Source organism: Eleutherodactylus coqui, chromosome 5 (assembly GCF_035609145.1).
Source record: "Eleutherodactylus coqui strain aEleCoq1 chromosome 5, aEleCoq1.hap1, whole genome shotgun sequence".
Taxonomy (NCBI): domain Eukaryota; kingdom Metazoa; phylum Chordata; class Amphibia; order Anura; family Eleutherodactylidae; genus Eleutherodactylus; species Eleutherodactylus coqui.
In genome coordinates, this window is record NC_089841.1 from 109,126,702 (window position 1) to 109,152,486 (window position 25,785).

The 25,785-nt window shown below is 43.2% G+C and overlaps 1 protein-coding gene and 1 long non-coding RNA gene across 3 annotated transcripts in view; both read left to right on the forward strand.

The window, feature by feature from the left end:
• Positions 1–25,785, forward strand: part of FAM81B (family with sequence similarity 81 member B) — a 57,076-nt gene that overhangs the window by 19,839 nt on the left and 11,452 nt on the right. For both annotated transcript variants that reach the window (XM_066603002.1, XM_066603003.1), the window contains exons 5-7: positions 2,302–2,431; positions 15,165–15,271; positions 16,546–16,681. In XM_066603002.1, coding sequence (XP_066459099.1) covers positions 2,302–2,431; positions 15,165–15,271; positions 16,546–16,681 — 373 coding nt within the window. The remainder of the gene's footprint in view (positions 1–2,301; positions 2,432–15,164; positions 15,272–16,545; positions 16,682–25,785) is intronic.
• LOC136627690 (uncharacterized) lies at positions 24,950–25,782 on the forward strand. Its single transcript, XR_010792814.1, has 2 exons — positions 24,950–25,308; positions 25,698–25,782. It is a non-coding gene; the product is annotated as an uncharacterized lncRNA (long non-coding RNA).

Here is a 25,785-nt window from a genome sequence, read left to right on the forward strand (position 1 = left end):
ATAGGAGAATACTATATTAATTGTCAGGCTGCACACTACTTATCAAGTACAGCCAAGAAGGAAAGCATTTCTCTACATCCTATACAAGAATAATTACTGGTATAGCTCAAAAATACAAGATTTAAAGAAGCATTGGAGGACTTAAGAAATGATTGATGGTCCATATTATGCAGGTTGTGGGGATTACCAATGAGCATAATTCTAAAATGTTATGGATTACCCCTTAAAGCTATAGACTCTGATATCTGGAGTCTTATTTGTTAACTTCCCATTAATTCTCTATGTTTCAGCACCATGTGGCAATGAAAGTTATGTATATGGAAGTACAAATAAGTGGGTTCTTCATGCATTGAATCAGACATGTCCGTCTCATTAATGTGTATTGGAAAAGGCAGGTAAAAATAATAGAAAACCTAAATTAACAACCGATTTTAATTCTGAATATATTAAATTAATTCAGATCCAATATATAGAACCTGCATGACGCCAACTGTAGCATAAAATACCGGTCAGCACATGGACGGATTCCAGGCAGAGTCTTCAAAAAGGAAGATTATTTTGTCTGGATCTACTTAAATGAAATCATGTAAATCTATAGAGGGCTTCTACTGTGACTTTTTGCTCGTATACGCATATATGCGGGAGCTCGCAGCGGAATCCAGCCCTGACCACGGCCGGCGACCCTGTGTACCTGTCATTAATCTTCTTTTACTGTATTGCAGATGGTTGCGGTGAGCCGCCATCAGACATCATACATAATGTTTATTGCTCCCCTGCCATCGCTAGGCGATGATGCAGAATCCGCAACCTTTCGACAATGTCCAAGGATCGGGTAGCTTCCATTGCCGTCTGAACAGAATACCCAAAAAAAGAGAGCATGCTGCGATTTTATTTTATTTGTTCCTCCATCCGTGGAAATCACAATTAAATTCTGCGAGTGTGCAGGAAAAATCGATTTCCTATAGCATGCTATGAACTGCATTTGCTGCGAATCCACAGTGCGGATTCCGCAATGCAAATTCTTTCCTGTGCAGCAGGCCTAACACTCAATGTATCCCTCAAAAAAAGATGCACATAACAGAGCACTGATTTGGATGCTGTTGGAGAGAGGGTGCCTAGCCCTGATAACTCCCATGCATTTTGCTACTGAGTGGTAGGAAATTTATGGAGTACTTGTAATACATGGTGGATGCAGGTCCTTTTGGACAATGGTAAGTGGAGGCAAAGAAAGTTTTTGCAGCCCGACTTAAAACTTTTACTGTACAAGTATTTACACATGATGAGTCCACAGGAGGGCACATTGCTTGAACTTGACATATAAGCATTCACAACAAGTCCTTAAGGCCACATGGTGTGTAGACTGTGAAAGAGTATGCTTCACAGTATACAAAATGTGACTAAATGAATAGTTTGACTATCCTGTAATCCAAAAGGAAGACCTCCCAACTGCATCTTCTCCAACTTATGACCACCTCCTCAGCTACTCTCCATTATAAGTCCCCAGTAGGATTCTCGGGTTGCACGGAGGCTCCTGTCAACCTCTGTGTCACAGCAGACCGCACTCCATGCTCACTCTCTCATCCTGTTTATGGCCCCAGGTAAACTCTAACCATCACTCCGAACAGACTATCGGTCTCTGGACCAGTCTCTTACTCTATTGTCAGGTATCACCACACCATCCCTTTGGTTATCTCTCTGTTGTGGCCTTCTTCAGCCATCATCATTTGCAACCACCTCGTCTCTGGTCTGTAGCTGTACACAACTCAATGGAACAACAGTGACCCTCTCTGCCCGAGCGGGGTATGTTGATCAGACCGCACATGCACATCATGTAGGAGGAAGACTCCATTTCCTCCTGCATCTCTGCCTTTACTGGCCGTGGTGCAGCAATGCCTACGCTGCGGGATGAGTGCACTTCATGTAGCATACACTGCACTGATTGAGCAAGATGGTGCCTACCAGCCCTTATATATGGCCCTACCTATTGACATGTTAGCCACATATATTATGGGTCAGTTGCAATAGGTAATTCTAAGGTTTTCATATATTCCACACAGCCCCCTCTTTGCTAATCTTAACAGCTGTGGTGTCCTTATCCCAGTTTTCACCCAAGTTCTCTCCTTCCGGCCCCCCATGAATATGACGCTATGATCTATAAAACTGACCCATTAGACAATAGATAATTCACATCTGCTGCACATTTCAGAATCTGATGTAGAACCGGTAGTGATTCACGGCACTGATATATGTATTGGGAATATCTATGAATATACTAATAAGTATTTTTTTATGTGACTTTAGATGTGATGCCAGCATAACAAAGTTATCAGGAGATGTAATGACCACTAAAGCGGAGCTGCGTGCACAAGAGAAGGAGATTCACAATATCAGCGCAGCCCTGGAAGCTCATATGAAGGAGCTCGACATGAAGGTTAGAGTCCTATCTGCATGGTGATGTGTCTCTCATCAGATAATCTGTATTTACTGTATTTCTGGTTACTTATACACCGAAACATATTCTGAAACTCTGTCTTGGAATTCTCTCCAACATATCTTCACACACAAAGCCAATTTCATCAGTATGTTTTTGAAATGTGGGAGGAAACCGGAGTACATAGAGAGAACCTACCCAAACACAAGTAGAACATGCACTTAGTAGGAGCCCAGTCAGCAGGACAACAGCGCTAACCTCGGGGGTCTTCCTTATTTTCTCTTGCATTCCTCATAATAAATAAAAGAAACAGGACTTTTTGTTTTTACCCCGTTAACTGTAGCTTTCTCATATGGAGAAGGCTCCCCTAAGGCTCCTGGGCCCGGGTGCAACTGCATCCTCTGCATCCTCTATAGTCACACTCCTGCCCTCATGAACTAGGCAATAACTGGAGAGACGTTGCTCATAAAAAACCAAGTTGAATTTTAATTGCATACAGTAGGGTCCGTATAATGAAAGAATACTACAAGATGATCTCCCTTACTCAATATCCTACCAGCTGGCTAAGTCATGCTGAAAAATAATAAGGGAGTTGGAGAAAATAGCTGTTGGCAGAACCATTTGTCCAAGAGTGATGTTATGTCTCTAGCCCACCAGGGTAAGGGTGCTTGTACAAGAGATAACCTGTTGGGTGCAGATGCCCGACAGGTCGTCCAGCGATAATAGTTCATGAGCTTTTACACAGAAATGAGCATCGCTGAGTGAATGAAGGTGGAGTGGTCTGGGGGTCGTTCTGCCCGCCTCCATTCACAGTAAACAAGCATTTGTTCGGGTCAATCCGTTGTTTAGTTTTATGCATGCATAAAACTTTGTCGTTCAGTCGGGGCATGTATTTACAGTGAATGCTAACCGTTCAGATTCGCGCTGGTTGCGGGAATCTGAACAATTTGTCGGCCCGTATAAAAAGGACCTTACTACATTCTGTGCAGTCCCTCTATGTTGTGCATTTCAGTACTTGGTAAGTAAAAGGAGGTGACATTAATGCTTTTTCAGTAAATAGATTGCTTACTAATCACATTGTGAGTGGGACGTCTGTTTTATCTAATTTTAAATCTAGTCAACAGAATAGCGAATACTGCAAAATGCATATAGGCTACACAATTGTGTATATACAATGAATGATTCCTGCCCTTTTCAGATTGGAGCTTCCCTGTATAGAAATTAGACCCCAGGAAGCAACATAAAATCAAGTGAGCATGTTTTTTGGAGATCAGGTTTAGTGTGAATCTACATTTAAATTGAGAAAATCGAGTGGTCTAAGCAACTTTTAGATGATTTATGGTCATCCGTGCTAGACTAACCAGGGCCAGTATGTCAAAGGCTGCCAACTTTTTGTGGGGTTTCTCATGCAACTGTGTCGAGATTATGTCAAGAATGGTGTGATCAAGGAGAAACATCAAGCAAAGGGGGACCTGTGGATGTTACGTTTAGAGGAAAGCAGGTTTCATCACCAACATAGAAAGGGGTTCTTTACTGTAAGAGCAGTGAGACTATGGAACTCTCTGCCTGAGGGAGTGGTGATGGTAAAATCCATAGAGGAGTTTAAAAGGGGACTTGATGTCTTTCTGGAGAGGAAGGATATTATAGGTTATAAATCTTAGGTTAATTGTTAATCCAGGTTTACAGGCAGGTAGGAACTATTAGGGGTTGATCCAGGAAACAGTCTGATTGCCATTAGGGAGTCGGGAAGGAATTTTTTTCCCCAAAAGGGCTAACTGGCTTCTGCTCTTGGGGTTTTTTGCCTTCCTCTGGATCAACACAGGCGGATTGACAGGCTGGACTAGATGGACATTGTCTTCATTCAGCCTTACGAACTATGTTACTATGTAAACAACTCATCGATGAACGGGGTCAGCGGAGGTAGTCAAGAATCGTTTTGATGAAAAGATGGTGCACAGTCAAGTAAATTGCGGCTGAATACAGTGCTGAGCTCCAATAATTTGTCTGAATACAAAACTAGTCAGTTCTGAGCAGTGGGAAACCATCGCCTGATGAGATGAAACCAGATTTCTGCTGCACCATGCTAATAGGAGGTCATAATTTGGTGCAAACCGCATTAATTAATGGACCCTACTTGATAGTTGCTTAGAGCATGTCAGTACCTCCAATTTAATTTGTGAACTGCAAGAAGTTATCTTGTTCACATGGGCCAATATTCCTGCAGAACGATTTCAACATCTAATGGAATCTATGGCATGTCAAATGGCTGTGGTTCTGAAGACCAAAGGAGGTTCAACCTGCTACTAAGTGGGTGATTCTAATAAGGCAGCTATTTGACTGCATTATAGGGAACATAAGGCACTCCACCACCTTGGGGACATAGGGGGCCTTCATGATCGATCCAGTGATCATATTCAAGTATAAAAGATTCACTTTATTCTTGCATAACATCATCCCCTTATACACTGCAGTCATCCTAAAAATATCTTCAGGATTTCCTCTAACAAGAAACCTATACATTACTCGGTGATTCCCAACAGGAATGCCGCAACGCCCTGGTGTGCCGCAAGAGCCTGCCAGGGGCAGATGGGCTGTTCAGTCCCTTGGGAAAAATCCCAGTGGGCCAGTCACGTCTCGGGACAGCCCACAACTACCACTGTAATAGTGGCTGCTCCAGGCGTTCCCCTAAACCTCCAGTTTACGAGGTGGATGGGTGTGTCTATAAAGTAAAAAGGTGTACTCCCCTCCTTCACTTTTCTCCCAGTCCAGTCCTGCTGACTTTTGGTTGCGCAGTCACATGGCATGTAACCATGCAGCCCAGAAGTCAGAAAGGACTGAAGTGCAAGGAAGGACCGCTGGAGCTGAGCACCTTAGACACCAAAGGAGGTTTTTAAATCATACAGCATGAGAGGGATCGGGGAGGCTCATGGTGACAATGAGGGGGAAGTGTTCTTACTGATGGAGGGCTACAAGGGGAGTGTTATTACTGATGGGGGAATAAGGGTGAGCACTATTAATGATAGGGGGAACAAAGCGCAGCATTATTGACAGAGCAACAAGGGGACATTATTAATAATGGGGCAACAAAGCGAACATTTCTAATGATGGGAACAATATGACCAAGCATTTTCATGGGGTAGCATTATTCCTGATGAGAGCATAAAAGTGGAGCATTATTACTACTGGGGTCACTGAAAGGGCCGTTGTTATATTGTGCCCACTGAGAGGGGGCGCTATTACTATAGGGGCCATTAAAATTATACATTGTGATAAGCTATGTGCCTAGCCATGCCCCCTGATGACACAGGTCAGGGGGCATGTTTTTTTTTGGTAGGAGTACCCCTCGATACAAATTTTTTCCAGGGGTGCCCCAAGGTTCGGAAACACTGACATTAGTGGTCCCCAATGAGTAGCTCATGACCCCCAGGTTTGTAGCTCACTACAGGAGCCCCCAGATAGGGCTAGAAGCACTAGTTACATAATGACATCCACACTGATAACCATGTAGACATATCCTAACACTATAAAAGCATCAGTTTGGATGGCATAATGTGGAATGCTACTATTGTGACATTTTTCCCTAAAATATCACCCAATGTATTATATATAATAATGTAATCTATACGGCAGAGGTCACGCAGGCGCACTGCCGCTGCAATCATTTAAATAATTTTAATTTGCAGAGTCCAAAGTGCTCAGCAATCTTCGCTGCTCTCATTGAAATGGAGTGGTGGTGCGTCTGTGTGACTTTTGCTCCTTTCCTTTGGAGACCAACTGGACCATCTTTCTTGGGATCAGTGACGGTCCCAGTGGTTGGACCCTCACCAATCTATTAGTTTTCTTCCATGGATGAAAACTTGAAAAGACATTATGTCTCTAGAATACCCCACTAAGGTACATATGTCAAATACACAATCGGTTCTGCAACATGGAAGTTATCAGTGTTCTGCTATTTTATGCTCGCATTAGTCCTATAACATTAATCTCATTAATCCGTCAATCTGCCTCTTGATGCATATACTTCAGGAATAAAGCATTTTCAAAGCTTCTTATTCCTTGCAAGTGTGCAGATAGATTCTGCCTTCCCAGACATTGAAGGCATATGCAGCATGGTGACACTTCCCACAGACAGTGAGGGGGCTGAACTTGGCATCAATTTTCTAAACCAGGAACATCTTAAAGCTCCTATTTTTATTTTACTATTAACAGTTGATGTGTGTTACGTAGTAGCTGGATGTGGCTCAGTGTCAAGGTGACCTGCTTGTCTCACATCTAAGGCTGCTTTCATACTTGCGTTCTGGGTTTCGTTTTCTTGCTCTGTTCGGGGAGCAGGAAAGGGGAATTCCCTGGCCGAATGGGCTTCGTCTTAGGACGGAACTGACCAGTGCTGAATGGATCCCGTTGACGATAATGGGGTTAGTTTGGTGTCCGCTCAGCGGCCAGGCTTGTGCTGAAAGAAAAAGCACTGCATGATGCAGTTTTTCTTCCGATATTTTGTGCCGGATCTGCGCCGGAACCTCCGAACAGCGGTTACATTGCAGATGTGAAACCAGCCTAACTCTTGCTGGAGGAAGTAGTAATAATTACCATAGAGCGCCAACATATTCTACAGCACATTACAAATTAGAGGGTACATAAACAGGCAAAATCACATTACATACAGTATCAAATAAACAATTTGGGCAATAGGAGTGAGGGCCCTACTTACAAGAGCTTACAAGCTATAAGGAAATATGGATGACACAAGAGGTACAAGTGCTTTTTTCGTACAGAGCAGCCATCTTTTGTATAAATAGAGTACTACCGGTGTATGTGTGTGTGTATGTATATATGTATGTATGTGTATATATATATATATATATATATATATATATATATATATATATATAATATAACGCTGTATGAACTAGTCACCGGTTGGTATCTCAGTACACATATTAAGTGCATTAGGGTGTATGAGGAATACAGTAGGATGAAGGAGATCAGGTTATGAAGGGGAATGCAGAAGATGTATAAACGCAGATAAGTCAGATTAGGGGATGCAATAGGCCTCCTTATTGATTGTCCAAGGTAGCTCATTCCAGAGAAGTGGTGCAGCAAAAGAAAAAATCTTGGAGACAGAGTGGATCAGATTAAAGAGGAAATTATAACCCATTTACACGTAATGATTATTGCTCAAAGTTCGTTTAAATGAACGAAAGTGCACAATAATCGTTATGTCTAAATGCCAGCCATCTTGCACTTTTTGTTCGCTTTTCAAATGTTGCTCAGTTTCAGCCAGCAAAAAAAATCACTGGCTTGCTCACTTCTGGTTACGTCTAAACACTCCTCGCTTAGTGTCTGGCATAGGAATGTGAAGCACTGAGCAAGAAGTTAGCGAGATGCGAGCAATTCTTAGCAATGTCTGCTTGTTTAAGGCCTCCTGTCCACGGGTGATATTTCACTGCGTTATCTGGGGCGATAATCCGCATGCGGGTAACGCAGTGAACGCTTTCCATAGGATAACTATGGAAAGCGCAGCCCGATGTCCACGAGCAGAAAATCACCGCAATTTTCCGCTCGTGTATAAAAATCGCAGCATTCCGCAATTGGCCCGCGATGAACCTATCATCGCAAGAATCCACTCTTTTCTCACTGTAGACACGTTAAAAACACTCACTGTTGCCCTCATCCACTCCCGGCTCGATTATTGCAACTCGGACGCCTCTGACCTGTGCCGGTCACTGCACTGGCTGCCCGTTAAATACAGAATTCAATTTAAACTCGCTACCTTCATCCACAAAGCCCTCCACAGCGCAGCGCCCCTCTATAATGCCTACCTCATCTCAATCCATCACCCAGCCCGGGCTCTCCGCTCTGCTAATGAAACCAGACTCAACGCCCCTTTAATTCAAACTTCCCATTTCCGCCTCCAAGACTTCTCCAGAGCAGCACCAGTCCTCTGGAACGCACTACCAAAGGATACCCGGGCAATCCAGGACTCGCAGAACTTCAGGCGTGCTTTAAAAACGCACCTCTTCAGGGAGGCATACCGAATTCCCTAAACAAACCCCTCTGTACTCCGCCTGATAACATGCTCCCTGACCTATTGACTGCAATCCCTACTAGCCATCATAAACTGCTCCTGTAGTCATACCGTTTCCTCCGTCACACGGCTAAATGTCTGACCATTGTCTGCGTATAGAATCCCTCACTCTCCACCTCACTATACTGTGCACATCTCCTGCCCCTTTACCTTCTGTATCCCCCCATTACTTGTAGTATGTAAGCTTGTTGGAGCAGGACCCTCACCCCTATTGTTTCCATCAACTGATTACTATGTAACCAGGGTTCTGTAATTTTTGTACTTTTGTCTTTCTGTATCCCCCCTGTCTATGTAAGCGCTGCGGAATATGTTGGCGCTATACAAATAAAGATTATTATTATTGTTCCCCTGAATATGCGCCCATGTTTGACTTGAACACTTCTAGATGTCAGTGGAGAACATGCAACTTGAGTGACATTCTGCATCCCATCTTGTGCCCAAAAAACCATCTACAACATGAATGAAGCTCTTCCATGCTTTCCTTCCAATTGGTAGCAGCCTCTTCATGAATTCGTCATCATGCATTAATTTCCTCACCTGTGGGCCCACAAAAATTCCACCTCCAATCTTTGCTTCTGAAAGTTGTGAAAAAACAGTCTTTAGGTATTGGAAAGCTTCAGAATTGGGGTCTAATGCTTTGACAAATTGTTTAATGTGAAGAGGAGGCATTAATATCTTCTCTTGCTTCACAAGTGGTTCACACTTTGTTTTAACCAACCACAAAATCATTTCTCGTTGGCACTCAACAATTTCATAGTGTCTGACAGTATCCCTACTATCCCATAAACACAAGAAACATGGATACATTGTATATCCACCTTGCAATCCCACCAAGAATGTGATAATTTTGAAGTCCCCTATAACATCCCATTGATGTTCCTCATACTGTAACACCTGAAGGATGTATTGGACATTTCTATAGTCTTCTTTGAGATGCGCTGAGTGAGCAATTGGGATAGAGGGATATTTATTGCCGTTATGAAGGAGAACTGCTTTTACACTTTTGCTAGAACTGTTGATAGTCACCAGTGCTTTGGATCATAGGGAAATCCAATGTCTCCAAATAAGCTCCTCACATTGTGGCAGTAGCACAGTTGATCTGTAAGAATAAACCACTGAGAGAATGTTTGATGTTTTCGCTATTTAGATACCTTGCAGCTTTTATCCAACAGATTTCATTCCTTTAGTCTTGATGTTAAAATCTCTGCATTTGATTTTGTTAGTCCAAGTTCTCGGATTAAATCACTTGTCTTGTTGATTTGGGAAATAAGGTTTGGAATCTGCATCTTCAGAGAATTACTCATCTTGCACATTTTCACAATCTGATGAGTCCCTATCACTGTCATTCTCTCTTGGAGAGAATTGACTTCTGCAGAGAGCTGACAGCTTCGTTCCTACTGCAGTGGTGAGGCTTGGTATTGCAGGCCAAGTTCCCATTGAAATAGCTGCAATACCTGGATGGACATAGTCTTCTTTCAGCCTAAGCTAATATGTTACTTTTAGTGACCTATCCTGAGGATAATCTATCAGTAGTTTACAACTGACAACTAGAGATGAGCGAGTATACTTGCTAAGGCACATTACTCGAGCGAGTAGTGCCTTAGCCGAGTATCTCCCCACTCGTCTCCAAAGATTCGGGGCCGGCGCCGGTGACAGGTGAGTTGTGGCGGTGAGCAGGGGCGAGCGGAGAGATCTCCCCGCTCTCCCCCACCGGCCCCCGAATCTTTAGAGACCAGCGGGGAGATACTCGGATAAGGCACTACTCGCTCGAGTAATGTGCCTTAGCGAGTATACTCGCTCATCTCTACCAACAACCTCTTTAATATATATTATATAGTATTCTGTATGTTGTAGTTCAACACATAAGTCACTTCTGCTCCATTATCTGCACAAGTCCGTAGGATTTCACGAAATTCACTCTCCAAAAGCAAATGTATGAAAGTAGTAGTAATTCTGCGATGATATATGGCATGAACACTGCAGATGCAGCAGTGTCTTATGCATTGGACTTACAATAAATATGTCATATCAATGAAATGTATTTTATCTTGCTACTAGCTAAAATAATGTGATGCAGTTTTATTAAGCAGTACATATCACAGAACCAGCCGGGGATATAAATGCAGATATTCTCTCGGGTGGACATCTGCCCATTTCAGGCACCTAAAATGCATAATTGCTGCCAAGGCTAAATAGCTAACATAAGGGAAATATGTCAAAATCCCATCAAACTGTCAGCCTGAGTATGTCAAACGAAGTAGATCTGTTAGATTAAGATTTTACTATACAGGATGGCAACAGGAGTGAGCAATCAGGAAATCCGTACTAACCCTTCGAAATTCATCAAGTGTAAACGTCCAGTGTGTCTACTAAGTAAAGCAATCTATGAACACTTGGCAGTAGTGCTTTCTAATGGAGTTAACTGGGGCAACCAAGAGTTTATGGGCTATAATGGCTCCAAAGTGTCCTGAATCAATGAAATGAATCCGCAAGGAGACAAAATGAGCTGCAGTACTCTGGCCCTGTTACACGTATAATGGTAATGTTCTTGTATTGAGAGAGGACATATTATTTGTGGGTGTTTGAGGCTGCGGTCAGTGCCTTATACAGAGTATGTTAAATGAGCTTTCTGGTTTTATGCAAATTAAGTATCATGAAAAGTTATGCAACTTTCTAATATACTTTGTTTCAGTTCCACTTTACTTACAAAATTTCTGTTTGTTGTCGGTGACTGAAAATATCCAATTTTTTATCTGGAAGCTAAATACCTGTTAGGGCTGGCCAGGGCAGATGGACAGGGATTCCCTATGCCAACCCTCTCATGTGTCCTACTTGCCCCCCTGGGCTAAGCCCCAAGGCGACAACTGGGCGACAGTCCCTACGCTGCACTAGTGTCAGGGATCCCGGGAATGAGGGACTGGGAGACAGATAGGTGGGAACCTGAAGCTAACAGGGCGTAATCAGCAACCAGAGAATAGTAAAAACCAGGCAGGGTCAGAACCAGAAAGCACGTGCGCAGTACCGAAGGATAATCAAAGGCGAGAGACTGGCCGACCAGGATTATATGTAGAATTCCCGACCCAGAGGAGAAGTCACATAACCACCAGGGGGACCAGAGTGCCGCACGACCGACCAGTAGACGGGCGCGCCTGCACACAATGCGGGGCACACCGCTGGCCGCCGCGACCAACCACCGGAGTGGGGGAACCCCGGACTGTCAGTTTCTCATGAATTTTGAGCGATCATCTGTGTGTGTAAATGGGGCTTAATGTTCCTTTTCCACGGATACATATCTGCCTTCGGTAACAACCAATGACTGACAATGAGCATGTCAGTCTGCGCTCATTACCTCTGTGTATATGGGCCAATTAGCTCCTCTGTGGGAATGACCAGTTATTAGGGCAATCATTCATCACCACATAGTGGTCATTGATTGGTTGCACATCTCACTGAGATGTGAAGAGCGACGGGTATTTTTATGCTTACATAAATGAGTCCATAAATTGACAAACCAGTGTTTGCTTGTTTGTTGGTTGATCAATGGTCCCTAATAGAGATGAGCGAGCCTACTCGGCCACGCCCCTTTTTCACCCGAGTACCACGATTTTCGAGTACTTCCGTACTCGGGCGAAAAGATTCGGGGGGCGCCGTGGGTGAGTGGGGGGTTGCAGCGGGGAGTGGGGGGGAGAGGGAGAGAGAGAGCTCCCCCCTGTTCCCCACTGCTACCCCCCGCGCCACCACGCCTCCTCCCGCCCCCCGAATCTTTTCACTTGAGTACTGAAGTACTCGAAAATCGTGGTGCTCGATCAAGTAATTACTCAAAACGAGTACGTTCGCTCATCTCTGGTCCCTAATATGGCCTATTTGTTCCTTCAGACCCAATAATAAACCTATGTAAAAGGACCATAAGAAGACTAGTGCAGGTAGCCAAGCGTGAGTTTAACCTGTTGCTATCTATCTAAACTATGTAAATCATAGACAATACTAGATTATAATGTTAAGATCCTACTATATACACAAACATGTCTGGTGGCTGATGATCCTCATAGTTGTAAACCTCAAAGCTACTCCAACAATGTAGGAGTGGCCGAGTAAAGTGCTAGTATATATGCCGTAACTAGCCAATTCGGCATCTTAATGCGCATTTTCAATTCCACATCAAAACTCCACAAAGCCATGAGGTTTTTGGGGCTTGCGGTATGTTCTGAGCTGATTCTGCCCATGTGAAAGCTCCCATATATGTCTGCAACATGTGGAGAAGCAGAGGTAGAGAAACTAGTAGAGTGATCTGGGTATTGGGGTCATCATCCTGACTTAAGTGTGCCCAGTACCTATAACCCTGTCAACTCTGTTAGCAGGGCTTCCAGACAGCCATAGTTCAAAGGACTGTTGCTGTGTTGTGGTTCTATTGCTCTCCACTAAAGAACATTTCTTGCTTAAAATTCGGTGTAATCTTATTTCCTTGTGTTGTCCAGCCAGAGACTCGCCTGGTCACCAGTGGTATGCCATTAATAGAGGCAGGCTATGTGACTGTTGTTAGGCCGGCAGGCCAGGGGGACCCTGGATCAAAAGGTTCTACCCCTCTGCCCTACTCACTGCACCTCTATCCCTCTACTACTGAACCAGTGTTCAGTACACCATCAGACTCCTCCACCTCCTGTTGTCAGAGCACTGTGTGCAGGAGCTTTGGGAGGAGTTGGATGATGCTTAGTGTTCTCCGGCCGGCATCAGTTTGACTTTGTAAGTATGTAAGAAGATTTTTACTGGCACCTACAGGTTCAACAGGTGGAATGGGTCAGCATTAGTAAAAGGCAGCCAGAAAGGGGAACATTAAGACTAAGCAGGGATGACTAAGGAGGACATTGTTTCAAAGTCAGGTCCACAGAGGATACTATTACTAAGTGGGGGCCACAGAAGGGGCACTATTAATGCAGGGATGCACAGTGAGACATTCTTACGAAGTGGGGGCCACAGAAGAGGTACTATTATGAAGTGGGGGCCACAGAAGAGGTACTATTATGAAGTGGGGGCAACAGAAGAGGTACTATTATGAAGTGGGGGCAACAGAAGAGGTACTATTATGAAGTGGGGGGCCGCAGAAGAGGTACTGTTATCAAGTGGGGGGCCACAGAAGAGGTACTGTTATCAAGTGGGGGCCCACAGAAGAGGTACTGTTATCAAGTGGGGGCCCACAGAAGAGGTACTGTCATCAAGTGGGGGCCCACAGAAGAGGTACTGTTATCAAGTGGGGGCCCACAGAAGAGGTACTGTTATCAAGTGGGGGCCACAGAAGAGGTACTGTTATCAAGTGGGGGCCACAGAAGAGGTACTGTTATCAAGTGGGGGCCACAGAAGAGGTACTATTACTAAATGGGGGCACTATTACTATGGGGGCATTGAGAGGTGCATTGGTGTTGCAGCAGGATGAGAAGAATCTACAGTAAGCAGTCGTGGCTGAAATAGTCTTTATGATGGCCTGGACATGGATAGAGAAGAAAAAGGAAACTGGATCTCACTAGAGACTTCACTATCCCTTTGTAGACCTGGTATCTGACTATTATATGGTGACTGTAATACTTAGAGGTATACTAGAGCTGAGCTGCTATATCTAAGCCTGCAATGTTATAAATGTTGTCTAATAGAACATACATATCATTTATTTCTCTTCTGGAGGGAGGGAAGGAAGGCAATGCTGAGTTTTGCTAGGGGTTCTATGTACACCTCTGCTGGTCACGGTACATGTGCATGTGCCTAAAAAAGGAAAAAAATTGAAGCTCGGTGCGAAAAATGACTCTATAAAGCCCTAAAGAATATGAATGCACCATGTAATTAATAACGAACAACCTCACATAGCAGGCAAATATAATGTATGTAAAGTATGACGCCAGAAATATATATATAGCACACAATCCTAACTGATCCAGTTACATTTCTTCACCTTTTCACATCCCTGTCTTGCAGCCTGTAGATTACAAAGCATCTTCCCTACCCCTTATCTCCTACACAGTCTGTAGATGTCAGCTGGCAGCGGAACAGCAATGTGTCATTCCTCAGACGCCATTAAAGGCATAATTACATTTCCTAAAATACTGTAACAATCAAACATTGGGTAGATGAGAAGTGATAAAAATAAATCTTTACCAATCCAGATTAATGCGCCTCACACTGGAGCAGTGATTCACAACATGAGTCAAGAGAAGCTAATTAGAGAATTACCTGAGACAAGTGAAAAGTTTGAGTTACCAACGCTGGAAAATTCTCCTTAAAGCTTCATTTCAGTGATAAAACAGACAACTTATATAGGAGGTTCAACATGCCATGTAAGAGGATTAGTAGGGTGGTTTTACATCTACGCTCGGGCCTTGAGTTTGACATATGTGCCCTACAACATATAACAAAACCAGGGCCGAAGAAAATGGGTCAAAGCAAATAGTCAGTCTTTGTACAATTTCAACGATGCATTGAGATTTAGGTTTAGGATTTTCATAAGGTTTGGAATAGAAACTATCCATCAGTGGACAGCCAAAATGTGGATGCACATGCTGGCCGAGGCTGCGGGAATTTTTCTTCTCCTCTTGAGTGCTTCAAGTAAATGGTGCATATTAAATGCAAGGACTGATGGACTGTTCTTTGTTGAATTTTTATTAGGTGATCCAGCTAATAGGAAAAATGGAAACTTCCATTTCTGAACAGAGCAACAAAGCGAAGAGTGCCCAGGGGGAACAACGCCATGAGATCCAGCTGCTTGATTTCAAGTATGTATTTTAATTACATTAATGCAGCCTAGTGGAGTAGTAAATGCTTCAACGTAATGACTAGCCTGGCACAAAACTAGGCACTCGATCAATACAGCATACAAAAGCAGGATTTCTCCAATTTCTACAGCAGCTTGATCACTTACTAATATTAAGTTACTCAACTTTAAAGAGATTGTCTGCTTTGAACAATTGCTGCTTGTTAGAAAGGTGCTTAGGCAAACTAACGATAAAGTGCCCCATGCTGGGGAACCGAATGATCACTCTCTATCTAGGGTAAAAACCTGGCAGTGAGGCCTCTTTTTCTCACGAACGTATGCGTTTTTACGTTCGCCATATGTGCTAAAAAAAAAAAATCACATGAATGAAGGATAGCTGCGATCAAGTCCTGTTCTTTAGCCACGTATTTTCTGCCATTCACACTGGCGGCTGCAGTGTATCAACAAAAAAATACGCAGCAGTGCAGAAACCCTTTGATCGCCAGGAATCCTCGGAATGACTGCTAATTCTTAAATAGAGCCGGCTGTTGTCTTTTCCCAGTGTTAGGCACAGGTAAACTCCCTCCCCTTCCCTTTTTTCCCCAAGCTCCCATGGGAGTTTATGGGAGCTTCCAGCATATCTCTGGCAAAGATAGGGCAAGACCTATCTATGGATGCAGCGTATATAATGGGCAACCGAAAACGGCTGCCGATGTTCTACTTCTATTTAGTGGTGTGCACTTTTTAATAAATTTAAAATAAAATCTGGCATGAATTATGACAAAGAATGGCATATGAAAGCCCGATCTTAATAAATGTGGGCTCGTATACTGACTGTGAGTTAATGAATTCTTGCTGTGCCTTAAAGAAGTTGTTCAGTTTAGAAAAGTCTACACCTTTTTTATCAAGGAATTCTGAGTCAATAGAATCCCCTCGTTTAAGATCCTCACCTCTCAGCTAGATTAAAGTGATAACAAAGAGTATCTCTGGAGGGCCTGCCCTCTCCTATGTTATACAGCCAGCCCATTGATTTAAATAGGCACTGTGTAATACTTAATTTTGCCAGTGGAGGCACTGCAGGGAAATCAAGATTTTACTGCCAGGTTTCTTTAGAGAAAACGGCTTATTGGGGTAATTCCTAGCAGAAAGACACTTTGCGATTAGTTAACTCTCAAGGGACAATTCTAACAAATACTATAAAAGGCAGAAAAACATACTGACTATATTCTTAGCTGACCCAATGTATTTCTTTCAAGGGGCACAATAAGTCAGTTTAAACTATGGTTTTTTTTTCAGACTTGCTGGTTTACTAGAAGAGATTCAAGGACATATTCAAAATCAACGCAAGTGGGCTGAATCCCGGCTAGAAAGAACAGCCGATGAGCAGACTCAGCACATACAACAACTCATTAATGGTCTGAGAGAAAGGATGGTGAGCAGCAGATCACATATAGTATTACTAACCTTTTTTTTTTCTTTTCAGCTAATATTTGGCACTTGTTAAAATGCAGCATATTGTTCATATGTACAGTATACCTTATACAATGAGTTTACTATATGGACAAAAGTATTTGGACACTGCATGTTTTTCAGAAAAAGTGCTTTATTATTCTATTTAGTACCGTTTCGGCCCTCCTTGTTTGTATTACAGTGACAACACGTCGAGGCATACTTTCCACAAGTTCTCTGTAAGTTTAGGCCGGAATCGCTCGCCATTCCTCGTGCCAGGCTGTGAGAAGAGATTGTTGTGAGGATGGGTGTGCGTGGCGGTGTCGTACCCGTCGCTCCAGTTTGTCCCACAAGTGCTCGATCGGATGAATGACTAGTTATTACAAAATGAGCAGCTTTTTATGTTACCCATGCCCTTCCCAGCATACCGTTTGGCAAACTCAGTATTTGCATTTTTGATGATTTTCTGCAGTGTCCAAATACTTTTGTCCATGTAGTGTACATGACCAATATGCTATACATGACTGAGCTGTGCAGGGCATCATTCAGGGCAGCTGGACATGTCTTATGTAGGCTTTTTTGTAATGAGTTGACTGAGCATCCATCAATGAATTGGCTTTATAATATGGCAATTTTGTTGAATAGTCTACCAATCTTTTTGCAAGTTTTTACCAAAACTTCCAAAAGAGAAGATTAACCAATATCTCCTCTTAAATTTAACCCAAGGCACCAAGGCATTTAGGACACATTCCTATTTTACAAAAGGCATCATTTCTTGTGCCAGGTATCTGCCCCTTAGGGCTTATTGAGTCAGTCTTACAGAAGGAGTAACTAGTAGCTTGTTGACTCTTGGGTCATCCTGGCCATTCATTCACAAAAGTCCCTGATCTAGTAGGGCATAATTACCACATTCAGGTAGTAATAGACACATGCAGAAGTAAGAGAGCCGTTTACATAACAATTCAGTAGAACTAAAGACCCATTTACACGTAGCGATGATCACTCAAAAGCGATCGTTTGAGCGATAAGTGTTGCGTCTAAACACATGGCCATCGTGCACTTTTCGTGCACTGCTAGTTGATTGTTAAATTCAAGCCAGCCTAAAAATCATTGAGTTCTTCTCGGGTAGTGAGTACTGATAGCATTGTTTCAGCTATTTAACCCGTCGGAGAACAAAGGAGCTGAATGGAGAGCCCTCCGGCTATTAACTACATTCAGCTAAAGGCTTCATTTGCACACTAATAAGCTATTAATTAGCTACTTAATAGTTTATGCAAAATGATCGCTCAAAGCTGTCACTCCAACTGTTGTTTGAGTGATTTTTTTGAGCGATCATTGATCCATGTAAATGGGCCTTTACTCTTGGAAATTCACAATCCAGTACTTGCTGGTCCTCCCCTTTTTGGCAGCTCGGACCACAGATGATACAAGTATTCTATAAGGCTAGGCTAGGCTAATTGGGACTTTGCTCATGCACCATTAAGCCTTAGAGAAGTTGTGTCACTTGCTGTCATGTAACAGTTTTCTTTAAAAAAAAAATAAAAATTGCGGACAGTTACAGTCATATAAAACGTGTTGCAGTCTAAGATGGCAAAGCCTTGCACGTCATAATAAGATCCCATTAGCAATCATTAGGTGTCATTTTGCAGTGCGGCATGGAGATTTTCATGTCGTGTGATCAAAGTCGCCATGTAGCCCCAGTCTCAGAGTAAGGGCTCACTCATACAAGCATATTTAGCCTGTGTATTGCACACATATTGTTTTCACACATAATACGCAGTGCTAAAAGCCCATTGATTTACAATGGGCCATTGAGACCAATTTTTTTTCATGTACTCAGATTACGCATGTCCCATTTTGGTGCATAATATGCCCATTACAGGCTATGGGTGCATAAAATACACAATAAATATACATGCTACATGCGTATTTGCTGCGTACTGTGCAATACACATGCTATATATGCTCGTCTAAGTGAGTACTAACAATGCTGAATCTTTACACTTATTCTTTCCATTAGTACGCCTACTTCTGTTAATCAGAAGATTCTCTAGAAAAAATTAGTTGCAATGATGTACAGCAGCTTCTTTGCTTTGGAGGTGGCCAGTTAGGCTAATTATGCTCAGTTATGTGCAAGAGTGAAATTACTTTGTGCGCTATCTATCTTATGCAGATTGCGATCCTATCCAGTTGAAATCCCCCAAGTGTCGTGTGTGTGTGTGTATATATATAATCTATATCCTTAAAAAAGTACCTGGAAGGAGTTGTTATTTTGCTGCAAAACTCAGCATGCAGTTCCATCTCAATCAAGAGATGATTAGAGTTATGATTAGATGAACAGTCTTGCCACCTGAGGCCCTGAAAGTTGTTCAAGGCTTGCCTATAAAAAGTTTCTCAGAGGATATTTGGGTGTAGTGGACATCTTTTTCCACTTGTGAAGACCTTGTTGACCCCTAGACGCCTCTACGATGCAATCAAAGCGATTTCACCCAGTTAAGAGTTTGAGAGGGGCGCATTATTTGAATGCGAGAAACTGTATGGTTATATCAACGAATTGACCGCCACCTGGGCCGTTCTGACCAGACTTTAGGTGTTGGGACCAGTGAAGGCATGCACACAAGGTGACCGGGCTCAGGACACCCTTGACAGACCACCAGTAGAGAAGATCGTCTAACAAGCATGAGGAGCTTCAAATGTTTTGTTGTCCGCCAACCAGAGACAGTTGGCATCATCGTTACAGGCTCCTGTGTCTGTTGGAATCATTTCCAGGTGCTTAGCTGAAGGACATTTGGTCTCACGGCAGCCATTATGTGTTCTTTCTTTGATACCCACCCACCATCACCTCCATTTGCAGTGGTAGTGTTAATGAAAATGCTGAACTGCTACGGAGCGGAACCGGGTTGTCTTCAGGGACAAATTCAGGTTTAGTTTTGGCACTGACGACAGCTATGTTCGTGTCTGGAGACCTAGGGGTGAGCTCCTCAATTTTATCTTTGCTTTGGAGCGGCACACTGCCCCCACTGTTGGTGTGATGGTCTAGGGGGGCCATCACATACAACAGTCGGTCACTCCTAATAGTAGCATGAGGGACAATGGCAGCTCAGTGATATGTTCAGGACATCCTGCAGCCACATGTGTTCCTCTCATGGCGGCTTCCAAGAGGCATTTTCCAGCAGGATAATGCTCGGCGGTACACAACAAGGATGTCACAGGAATGTCTCCACAACATTGTCACACTAGCCTGCCTGGTCGCCAGATTTATTGCAAATAGAACATGTATGGAACCATCTGGGACGCCATCTGCAACAGCCTACATGTTTGCACAATCTAGAAGCTCAGTTATAGCAAATGTGGAGTGATATGCTGTAGGATACCATACAGAACCTGTATGCCTCCATGCCTGCCTGTATCACAACTTGTATCCAAGCTAGAGGCGGTACAACAGGGTCCTAGAGCCTCCATGCCCACCCGCCCTTATCACATCTTGTATCCAAGCTAGAGGCGGTACAACAGGGTACTAGAGCCTCTATGCCTGTCCATATCGCATCTTGTATCCAAGCTAGAGGCGGTACAACAGGGTACTAGAGCCTCTATGCCTGTCCATATCGCATCTTGTATCCAAGCTAGAGGCGGTACAACAGGGTACTAGAGCCTCAATGTAAGTGTTCAGTTTTCCACAATAAATTCTCCTTTTCTCTGATATTGTAATCACTTACTTATATCAGCATGACAATCACGCATTTCATTCAATACCTACAACTCCTCCAGTGCAATGCATTGGCCTGTCTACAATGGAGTGTCATCATTGAACAGTTGAGTAATGGAAGAACATTCTATAGAGTGACGAATTGGGCTATACCATCTTCAAATCAAATGCACGTACCTGGGTGTGGAGGATGTCAGGGGAACACCTTTTACCAGACTGTGTTGTGCCAACAGATAAAAGATTTGTCCAAGTGGTTATTGAATATCTTTGGAATGAACTAGACCGTTGGGTCAGGAAATATGCACAACATCCATCTTCTTTGAGAGAACTTTGCAGGATGAATGGAGGAAAATACTAGCTAAAGTGTATCAGACGTTAGTAGAACGTATGCCATGGAGAGTATCTGATGTCATTAGGGCCAACGGAGCCCCACTAAATATTAACATATGTAAATAAATACTACTTTTGATTTTTGCACAGGTGTCCAATTACTTTTGATAGGATAGTATGCATAACCCCCCACCCTGCAAAACTCGCATTGTTCCCAAGGTACAGATTTTAGCATATTTTTATTCACCTTTTTACTTGACAAAAAAAAACAAAACGCTTTTTTGACAGCTATTTTTTTTCTTCTCCAGTTTATTGATGCAGCAGTTTCATCAACATCATACAACATTTTATACCTTTGTTGTAGCTTTGAATATGTCTAATGATGTGAAGTCACTCTGTATGCTACTCCGCTACTGGACTGAGATTGCAACAAATTTTGTGACTTTTTAAAAAGTCACGTAACATAAATGTCTCTAAATCCTTGCTAAGCAGCAAGTCGTGCCCTCTTTTCTAGACACTTTTAAAAAGTGGAGTGAGAGTCGTACTATCTGCTCTTTAGGCACAATTCAATAGTAAATCTGTGTAAATTGACTTGTGGCAAAATAAAAGGTGCAGCTTATGCCAGAATTTTGCCCCACCACCAGTAATAAAGGTGGCCCATTGTACCGCCTGGGTGTGTGGACTAAAGCAGAATCTTAATAAATATTTCTATACGGAAGTGCAAAGACTAATAGAAAGTGCAAGCTAGTCGGCACTGGCTCACACAGAGTTGTCAGATGTAATGAGCAGAAAATCCTTTTTAGAATGCAGGATTACAAAGCTATAGCTGGACAACGCGTTTCGTGCTTCGAACCGGGTCCTTCATCAGGTCAGTACAGTGCATGGTTGACAGTCCATTTAAGTAGCAAAAGGAGCACTCAAAAACAGTGGTGACTCCTGCTAATTTTGACGTCACCACTTTTTTTGGGTGTTCTTTTTGCTCTTTTAATGAACTCTGCTAACCTTGTACTGACCAGACGAAGTGCGCAGACTGAAGCACAAAATGCGTTGTCTAGCTGCTGTTTTGTAATCGTGCATAATAAGGATTTTCTGCTCATTACATCTGACAACTCTGTGGGAGCCAGGGCCGGCCGTCCTGCACTTCCTATTCCTATCTATACTAAATCCATCCACTTCTTGAATGAATGGCTATGCACTGATGGCAGCACAGTTCCACTCCACTAACCCGGACAACAGGCATACCTAGCTTACAAACAGCTTTGACAAGTGTTGTGCCTTGAATGCACAACAATATAAGGGGGGCATTTAATTGACCTAAATGTTTTGCTCATACACTCACCATAGTGCTATTTTTCTTCTTTTTCTTAGTCTATACAGGAGTGAACAGTGTCAACATCAGAGAGCTTTCACAAGGCCTCCAGACATCTGTATTGCCAGGGTACAATAGTCAAATCACAAATAGGTTTGTTTTGGAGCTCCAGTTTTAAAGTGGAATAGAGTTTAAATGTCACACCACCATAAATGTCAGATCATCAGCAAATGTATGCGTCCCAGCAAAGGAGTCTCATATGGAGAGACCTAAACTATATTTTCCCTTGAAGCTGGTGTAGTGGCCCAGAATGTATATTCCTGGCCCCTCCATAATGGTCATACATGTCATGTCTTTTGTAGATGCGCTGTGCAAAGTTGTCTAGTCATCTTTTGTGTATTGCACAGCTGCAGCAAATGAGAGGTTAATGTTTGCATGAGACTGGGAGATGCCTTTAAATGTATCACTTTATTTCCTGTCACATAGTATGTGAGAGATTATAAGTATAAGTGAGTGTTCAGTTCTGTTTTTCTGGGTTCCTGAGAGTGCCAGCCACATTGGGGTACTTTCAACCCTCATTGGGGAAGAATGGAAGTGGAAGAAAGAGAGAGACTGACTGCAGGGTCGGGGACATCCTGTGTTTCCTCACTGACCTCAAATCTGCTGTTTTGCCTGCACGGCTATCTTTTGCATTTGTGCCTTGGATCATGTAAAGTTTTGCATGGCCTTGACTGTTCCCAGGGACCTGAGGTACGTTACACAGTCCCCAGCTCCTTTATTTACCGCCAAGGGTCATTCCGGTCGGTAACGGAACAATGGCGTCACCTGTGATGACGTTAAATCCTGTTCCTATGTTTATTGGCCATCCCTCTCCTAGGGGTGTCTGGAAGAGGCCCAGCGCTGCTCTGGCTGAGGCTATGTGTGTCCCTCCAGGAGGGAGCCTGGTAAGTGCCATCGTGACAAGTGACAAGTGACCACCCTACCCTCCCAGCTCCTCAACGTATGCCCTGTGTGCGGAATCACCTTATGGGATGCTGCACTGGAGCTCAAGTCAAACTTCTATGTGTACTGGCCCACAGTTAGTGGGGCCCCTCTAATGTCTTGTGTATGTCACATGTCAGCGTCTTTTGTGTAGTATGCATTAGATATATGTGTATTGCACTTCTGCAGTATTGAATGGGTTAATGTCTGGGTTATGTCTGGAAAATGTATCGTTTTGTGAGTCATGTGATGTTGCTTGTTCTATGTGTTTGCAAGAATGCAATGCAGTGTGGTAGGAGTGTGACAGACAGAGGGAGTAGAAGCCTAACGGATGGAGGGAGAGGTTGAGTGAGCATCAGAGACTACAGAGTTCGGTCCATGTGTGGAGCATGGGGGAGGCTGAGCGATGGTCTGATGCTTAGCCTAGGCCATCCTATCTAGGAAACCTTAGTACAGCTGTTGAATAGTGAGAGTAAGGCAAGCTGCTTCTAAGCAAGGAAGGCACAACTAACGTGTTTGAACTGGTAGAGAGAGAGAAAGAGTTGCCAGGAGTGGGATCGCACAGATAACTTTGACTGTGGATCATCTGAGATACCCTGAGAATTCTCCCTGTTACACCACTCTAGTTTGTAGTATCTGTGCCAGGACTGTTTCAAATAGTAAATGGATCACAGCACACGTAAACCCTGTGTATCTCCAGGGAAGATATTCCACTCCAAGAGGTGCTCGCTCTCAAAAGTCCTGGATCCTGGACCGTATTCCAAATAGCAAAGAAGAGTAGATAAGAGCAGCACTCAGGGGTTAATTCCAGAGAAACTTTATTGCCCACAACGTTTCAACTCAGAAGAGTCTTTGTCAAGTGCTGGGTTACATACACACATGCCAACATTAAATAGTTACCATAACTCCGCCTCCACCAATCACATACATAGAAACACCATCAGATTACATCATGTCCACCTCCATTGGGTGAATCAGTTTCACATCACCGGTGCAGCATAATCAAAATCAATACAACCATAGTGTTTGATTTACCCTCACATGTGTTCCTGACGGGTACTGGAGAGGTCGCACATTGATGACGTCACTTCTGTCCGGGACTCCTGTCTTTAACATCACAGAGTTCAATCTGTATGTTTCCCATGTATACGTCAGAGTCAGCTGACAGAGCACATGATCGGAGCTCACACCCGGCTCCTCCCACGCAATCCGGCCACTGAACCCAGCAGTATCAAGGGACTCCTTCAGTCTGTACGTCACTCACAACTGGCAGAACACGTGATCGGAGCCTCCACCGGACCTCCCCCACATGCATCAGTCGCTGGAAAGTGCCTGACATGTTCTATACTACTCATTACTAGTTATCACTTAAGTTAATACACTATCTTTACCCCAATCTGGCTCAGGATCAATGATCCCGCCGTAAAAACCGGGAGGGATATCATCAAGCCATAGCCATTGATAGTGTGACCTTCCACCTGTAGTCGCGTGACCACATGTGTAGGTGCACAAACAGGGCTTTACCCTAAGAGACAGTGTCAATTATATGTCATATATACACCTTACAGCAAGTATATGTGGAATCCTATAACTAGCGCTAGTCAATACCTGGACCCATCTTGATATATCATTGGCACTATACACCTATGGCAATCAATTGAACAACATGAGACCTCAAAAGATCAACAACGCATAATACGTCATGCTAGTATGTTTTTATTCATTTATTCTGTTATTTTATACAATGTAGCACCGGACATGGGAAACTGCATCACCCAAAGGAACCTACAAAAAAACAAACAAGTGTTAAAAAAGGAAGGGTAAAAACAATACACAAAGAATCAATGCTAAACCAATTCATCAAAAACAAGTTAATCTACAAATAATAAAGGGTTATACTCCACATTAAGGCCCCTTGCCTTGGTTGTGCGTCATGCCACAACATGGTTAAGGGGGATAGTTTTGCACATCCAAGGACAGGTAAAAGATTTCGGATTCGTGGATGGTACAGTTGCTGGTCTGCGTTTGTGGTGTATTTAATCAGTTGTCCATGCGGCCTTCAATACGTGGGACAAACAACCACGGAGGTTCGGAAACGCATGTCAAACCACAAAAGCAATATTAGGACCAGAAAACTCGACCTCCCCATTCCCCGACATTTTGAAGATCACAACCATTCGATTAGTCAGTTTCGATTTATGGTTATCGATTCGGTTGAGAGAGACGAGAGGGGGGGAGACAGGGAACGGAGGTTGAAGCTATTGGAGGCCAAATGGATTTTCAGGTTAGATTCCCTAACCCCTAGGGGCCTTAATGTGGAGTATAACCCTTTATTATTTGTAGATTAACTTGTTTTTGATGAATTGGTTTAGCATTGATTCTTTGTGTATTGTTTTTGAAGGCCGCATGGACAACTGATTAAATACACCACAAACGCAGACCAGCAACTGTACCATCCACGAATCCGAAATCTTTTACCTGTCCTTGGATGTGCAAAACTATCCCCCTTAACCATGTTGTGGCATGACGCACAACCAAGGCAAGGGGCCTTAATGTGGAGTATAACCCTTTATTATTTGTAGATTAACTTGTTTTTGATGAATTGGTTTAGCATTGATTCTTTGTGTATTGTTTTTACCCTTCCTTTTTTAACACTTGTTTGTTTTTTTGTAGGTTCCTTTGGGTGATGCAGTTTCCCATGTCCGGTGCTACATTGTATAAAATAACAGAATAAATGAATAAAAACATACTAGCATGACGT